The 6,675-nt window shown below is 45.9% G+C and overlaps 1 protein-coding gene across 1 annotated transcript; it reads left to right on the top strand.

Annotated features, from left to right (window-relative positions):
• The first annotated feature begins 1,771 nt into the window (after positions 1 to 1,771).
• On the top strand, positions 1,772 to 5,192 carry LOC146867343 (transcription factor HES-5-like). Its single transcript, XM_085604310.1, has 3 exons — positions 1,772 to 2,420; positions 2,660 to 2,840; positions 3,210 to 5,192. The coding sequence occupies exons 1-3, from the start codon at positions 2,208 to 2,210 to the stop codon at positions 3,428 to 3,430; spliced, it is 615 nt and encodes a 204-aa protein (XP_085460436.1). The 5' UTR covers positions 1,772 to 2,207; the 3' UTR covers positions 3,431 to 5,192.
• Positions 5,193 to 6,675: the final 1,483 nt, after the last annotated feature.

Here is a 6,675-nt window from a genome sequence, read left to right as displayed (position 1 = left end):
GCACGTGCGGAGGGAACATGATCCACTGGGGGTCTCCGAGCTCAGAGTGAGCGCTCCTTCAGGGGAAAGGGGGGTCCTGACGAAGACAGATCGTTCTCTGGTGTAAGAGTGCGAGCACGTGTTTCACAAGCAGCTGTGAAGTCTGGCGCCCCCTGCAGGGCCCTCGGAAGCTCGGAGTTTACACATCCGGGAGATCTGGCACTGGGCGGTGCTTTGATGATGGGGGCTGCCAGCACTCCGGGTAACGCCCTGTCCGTTGGGCGCTGACACCTACACATGCTGATGTGGTATTTTAGGAATGTACCAAATTGATGTGCAGGGCAGAGAATCCCAGTTACTGCTCCATATATAGTGCAGCTGCCCTTCAGCTTTAATGTCTAAATAAAGTATGGCAGACGTCACAATAAGTAATGGAATTGTCCATCTAAATTCAGAGAATCTCGGCTGAGAAGTGTTTTTATCTCCTCTCATATTACAGGCCCAACATTTAGTGCGGTACTGTCCGATTATAAATGATATAGGCCTGTAAAGAAGGGCCGGATCTGTGTCTTTGTAGATACCGCCTGCCGAGAAGTGCCAGTTCTGTCCCCTTAAACGTAGAGGAGCTCTGCTGAGAAGTGGTGGTCCTGTTCCAATAAACCATAGCAGCTCACCTGGGAAGTGCAGGTACTGTCCCAATAACCCACAGCAGCTCACCTGAGAGGTTCAGGTACTGTCCCAATAAACCCTGGCAGCTCACCTGAGAAGTGCAGGTGCTGTCCCAATAAACCCTGGCAGCTCACCTGAGAAGTGCTGGTACTGTCCCAATAACCCACAGCAGCTCGCCTGAGAAGTGCTGGTACTGTCCCAATAACCCACAGCAGCTCACCTGAGAAGTTCAGGTACTGTCCCAATAAACCCTGGCAGCTCACCTGAGAAGTGCAGGTGCTGTCCCAATAAACCCTGGCAGCTAACCTGAGAAGTGCTAGTACTGTCCCAATAACCCACAGCAGCTCACCTGAGAAGTGCAGGTACTGCCCCAATAAACCCTGGCAGCTCACCTGAGAAGTGCAGGTGCTGTCCCAATAAACCCTGGCAGCTAACCTGAGAAGTGCTAGTACTGTCCCAATAACCCACAGCAGCTCACCTGAGAAGTGCAGGTACTGCCCCAATAAACCCTGGCAGCTCACCTGAGAAGTGCAGGTGCTGTCCCAATAAACCCTGGCAGCTCACCTCAGAAGTGCAGGTACTGTCTCAATAAACCCTGGCAGCTCACCTGAGAAGTGCAGGTACTGTCTCAATAAACCGTAGCAGCTCACTTGAGAAGTGCTGGCTCTATTCTATTTTACTTTAAGCTGCCCTGGTGAAGGGCTGGTTCTGTATTTTATTTTAAGTTGCCCTGGCGAAGTGCTGGTTCTGTCCCACTCAATGTGTCAATCCTGCTGCCAAGAGTCGGCACTCTGCCACCTCCGCCATACAACAAACCCAATCCTGTTGGGAATCACCAATGCTACAGTTGAAAGTAAAGGGCCTTTACTGTCTCATGCAAAGCATGCTAGTGCCCTACAGCTTAGTCACAGAAAGTGCCAGGACTGAGAGCCTACAATTACCTGCTGATTAGGCCCAAACTGCTGCGGGGGGGGGGGGGGGGGGGGATGGCACGACCGGACTAGAAACCAAAACCAGCCTTGTCAAACCCGTGCACTCTACTCCCAAGCTGCAGGGTGACTCGACTACAGTGGAGCCCCACAGGTACGGTAGGGTCACGGAAACCCATCCTGCTCTGGACACCCCCTGCTCTATTTTATCTGTTAATGGCGTACAGTTCATCACAGATGACAACACGTGTTTACGTATTTATGTTTTAAATGCTCAAAAGAATTTAGCATAACATACAATAAATATGAACAGTGGTCGACAACAAAGTGGATTACAGGGAAAACAGCATGTTTTAGACACTTGAAGGTGTAAACATTACCATTGTGTCTTTATTTCACGTATTCATCTGCCCCGTTTACTGATAATTACAGTATATATAATAATGTTCTTAGAAGACGGCGCTGACAGACGCCAGGGGCGGAGCTGTGCATTCAATGGACCAAAGATTATATGAAGGGGCAGCTCCTTCCTACACTCTGATCTTTTGTGTCCGGCCCCAGATGTCCCCCACCCCTCCCGCCCTGTAATGCGCCACACTTCCATTGTCCCTGCTGCTCTCTGATTGGCTGATGAGTGTGGGAACCTCTCTCCAGCCCCAGACCCACACATTACCCTGCAGGCGGAGGGGGATAAATAGGGCAGGAGGGAGCGAGCTCTTCAGATACCGATCACTGTGGGTTCACTGCAGAGACCCCGCTCTTCACCCCACACCGGGCAAGATGGCGCCTTTCAGCACCGAGAGGAAATATGAGGAGGAGCGCGAGGAGAGAGACATTAGAAAGGTAAGGGTCTGGACATTAATATTTAAAAAACATATTTATGTGTTTCGTATACAAAATAGAGCGAGTTTTAAAATGAGCGTCCTATATTAAATCAACAGTTAATGTTAACTCATCTTTAATATTATACTTATATCTCAGTTAAACTGTTATATCATAATGTAAGAACTAAAGACTGTTGTTGTTGCTGCCTTTGAAGGATGTCTGGGAATAACTAACAATCTCGCATTTTGTTTCTGCAGCTGAGGAAGCCAGCGGTGGAGAAGCTGAGGAGAGATCGCATCAACAGCAGCATCGAGCAGCTGAGGATGTTACTGCAGAGAGAGTTTGAGGAACGTGAACTTCCGCCCAAAGCAGAGAAAGCGGATATCCTGGAAATGGCCGTGACGTACCTGGCCCGGCGCGTGCAGACACCGGCACCAGGTGAGAGCTCGTGACACGAGTTTGGCTTTTTAATGTGGTGAAGTCTGATCTTTGGATAAGGGCAGGCGCAGGTGGTGAGGGGGATGGGGAGCAAGAGTGGGAGATGTTTCTTCTAGTTACTAAACTAGCAAAAAATGCAAACTAGGAATTCATGTTTGCGCCTACTGGTCTGTTAGATGGTTTTGTGGGGCATAGTAAAAAAACGTTATGTGGTGTAAACTCTTTTTTTCATACACGGAGCGCCGTATTTCGGATATATTTTAGGACTTTTATCTTCAAGTCACGCAATGCTCAGTGCTTTGATTGTTCTGTGTTGTCACTTCCTGGTGTGAGACTGTACAAGCATTAACCCCTCGTCTCTCCCTGCAGCCGCGGCCTCCAGTGAAGGTTACTCCAGGTGCCTCCAGGACTCTCTGCAATTCCTCTCCCTCCACGGAGCCCCCACAGAGACCCGAATGAAGCTGCTGCGGGCCCTCCATAGACCTGCGGCTGCAGCAGAGGCGGTGTGTCCTTCTCGGCCTCCGTCCTGTCCCAGCAGCACTAAAGAGCCCGCCCAGGACAGCCCCAGAGCCCCGTGGAGACCCTGGTAATGCGGGGGCCGCGGCCTGACTTTTCTTCGGACTTCTTTCGAGGCCTCGGTCCCCTCTGAGGGAGAATATTCATTCTCGTGCCTGGAGCGCGCCCTGCTGTGCAGGGGGGTTTACTGCACTTCAAGGAGCGGAGTGACGAGCGAGTGTATATCCTCATAGGATGGACAGTTTTAACATTACATCATTATAGGATGGACAGCACGAGAATATTAGATTACTGAGAGGGGGCAGTCTGCGAATCATCCTCATGTGATGGACCGTGTGGATGTTGTATCTCCACAGTGTATACCATATTACACCCTCCTGTGATGGGCAGTGTATATCCTCATAGGATGGATAGTGTTTATATTACATTATTATAGGATGGACAGTGCGTGATATTATTTCATACAGGATGGACAGTCTACGAATATTATATCCCCTTTGGATGGACAGTGTGGATGTTGTATCTCCACAGTGTATGAATATTACATCCTCGTGTGATGGGCAGTGTATATCCTCATAGGATGGGCAGTGTGTGAATATTATAGCTACATAAGAAGGGGAGTGTGAATGTTATAACCATGTAGCACGGCCTTTGTGCGGATATTATATCTCAGAACCATCGGCAGCGTTAGATTATTGTACTCTGATATGTATATATGATGGACAGTGTATGACTATCATATCCTCATATCATGCACAGTGTGGGCATAGGGACTGTGTGCAAATCTTATATCCTTGTAGGATGGTCAGTGTGTCATATTATACACACGCGATGAACAGTGTGAGAAAATTATATCCCCGCACAGCCAGCCGTGTATGATTATTATATCATGATTGGCCGAACAGAGTGTGAATATTGTACCTCTGTAGCATAGACGCTGCCTGCAGAGTGAATCTATAAATCTTCAACATGCACATACACGGCTGGGCTCAGAGTCCTGGTGCGCCTTCAGTATGTGTTTAACATACACTTTGTTAACATTTACAGAATTCATGATTATTAATTACCGAGTCCACTGATTGGTGTTGGGCTTATAATATCAATTTTGATATACATGTATTGTCAATTGAAAATGTATCGAGAGAATAGCTTCCCTTCTATGAAGGCCGAGTCAGTTTCTGTACTTTTAGAAACATGCATTGCACCTGAAAAATGTATGACAGTGTGTTTATTTAATAAGTATTATAAAAATGTAACACTATGTGTATTTTAAATATCAATGCTGATATATCTGTATTTTCGATTGAAAATGTATGAGTAAAATCTCTGCCTTCTATGAAGGCAAAGTGTAGTTCTGTACTTTTGGAGATGTGCGACCACTCTCTGAATAGTGTATGTGACAATGTGCACATGTATTGTGTATTCTCCTCAGTACAGCATTTATTGTTAATGAATGAACATGAGGAGCGATTATCACTAGTGCTGAGTCTTCATTTTGGAAGTCTTGGCACTATACGTGTAAGTTACACAAAGCTGTGTTCTCTTTTATAAAGATGTTCAGTGTAGTGAACTCCCTGCCATGGATTTGTAACTCAGTGACTGAGTATGTACTTCTTCCGGGTCTTCTACAATATTTGTAGGGCTTCGATTATCAGTGGAAATGCATTCGTTTACAGGATGAAACTCAATACTTAGTCATGTGATGATTCCTCTTGTCTCAACTGTGACATGTCTGTGACATTGTGTATCTGTCATGTGATTCTTCACTGTTCCTGCTTTATGAAGGGACTTGTTGCAAGCTGTGGAAATGTGACCTGCTCAATGACAGAGCTCAATAAAGAGACTTTTAATAGTAACATCTTTGTCAATGTTTTGATTTCGATGGCTGAGTTTTATGCTCTATTGACCCACTGAGTACCATAAATTGGTAATATTAATTTCTGTTATTTAAAGCACATAGAAACTAAAGAAGTGCGGTGCGAAGCACTGTACAAAACAAGTTATTATTCTGATGTGCGGAGAGATCTTTGCGCACAATGTGTGAGAGTTTGCTTCAACCCTAGGGGACCAGATGTCGGAGTTAAACTAATTGTGGTCTCGTGTAAGAGTGTGAGGGTGCGCCACACACAGCTGGGAGGTCTGACACTCCTGCAGGATACTCTCATACACGAGGGAATTCTGACACCACAGAGAGGAGGGCGGGGCACCTGCGGTTCATTTGTAAAATACATAAGTGCTGGCGCACTCGTCAGGAGGCAGCTTGCACATGCCCATTTCTCCTGTTAGTGCGAGAATCAAGTGCTAACCATGAAAGTGAGGAGAGGATGTGCCGTAAGAGCCTGAACTGCAGACATTGGAGCTCGAGACCAGGTTCGAGTCTCGGGCAAATCACTTAATATCCCTGTGCCTATCATAAATGAATGTATCCTTAAGTGGTGCTCAAGAAAAACGCCGGTGTTGAAGATTATGTGCCGGTTTTCTAAGCACCGGAAACCACAGGCTCAAATTAAGCACTGCGGGGCACTGATCAAGCTGAGGGTTGAAAGAAATGTGGGTGGCACAATGTGCATGGGCATTCTTGGGGCCCGATTCACAGAACTAACTTAAGACAAAATCCTAAACTTACTACCATTTTAGTATTCACAGAAGGCACTTACTCATTTCGGTATTCACAGAAGTTAGGAGTCCTAACTTTAGGACTCCTAAATGCCTTCTGTGAATACCGAAAGTCTTAAAGTTAGGATTTTTCTCAGTTTAGGAGTCCTAAAGTTAGGAGTCCTAACTTTACTACTACTAAATTGAGAAAAATCCTAATTTTAAGACTTTCGGTATCCACAGAAAGCATTTAGGAGTCCTAAAGTTAGGAGTCCTAACTATACTACTACTAAACTGAGAACAATTCTAATTTTAAGACTTTCGGTATTCACAGAAGGCATTTAGGAGTCCTAAAGTTAGGACTCCTAACTTCTGTGAATACCGAAATGAGTAAGTGCCTTCTGTGAATACCAAAATGAGTAAGTGCCTTCTGTGAATACCAAAATGAGTAAGTGCCTTCTGTGAATACCAAAATGGTAGTAAGTTTAGGATTTTGTCTTAAGTTAGTTCTGTGAATCGGGCCCTTGGTGTTCGAGGGGCTGCATGCAGCACTTTTTTCATTTCCATGGACTTTCACCCATTCACTCTCTTATTATTCTAACAGGACTGCTGTTAAGAGCTAACAGGGCGGGGCAAGGTCTGACTCCTCTCTACAAGTCCAACTCTGGTTTAATTTGTGCTGCATTGGCTTCTAAGATAAAAACAAAGATAGCACTCTTCTCAC

This window comes from Triturus cristatus, chromosome 1_2, assembly GCF_964204655.1.
Source record: "Triturus cristatus chromosome 1_2, aTriCri1.1, whole genome shotgun sequence".
NCBI lineage: Eukaryota > Metazoa > Chordata > Amphibia > Caudata > Salamandridae > Triturus > Triturus cristatus.
The sequence above is the reverse complement of the archived record's forward strand: the minus strand, read 5'-3'. Positions and strand labels throughout refer to the sequence as shown.

Bases quoted from the DNA above. Each gene is read 5' to 3' on its own strand.
- LOC146867343 (XM_085604310.1), top strand. From the start codon at position 2,208: ATGAGTGTGGGAACCTCTCTCCAGCCCCAGACCCACACATTACCCTGC. The intron at 2,421-2,659 runs GTAAGGGTCTGG...TTGTTTCTGCAG, and splicing joins AGGAGAGAGACATTAGAAAG to CTGAGGAAGCCAGCGGTGGA. The intron at 2,841-3,209 runs GTGAGAGCTCGT...CTCTCCCTGCAG, and splicing joins CGTGCAGACACCGGCACCAG to CCGCGGCCTCCAGTGAAGGT.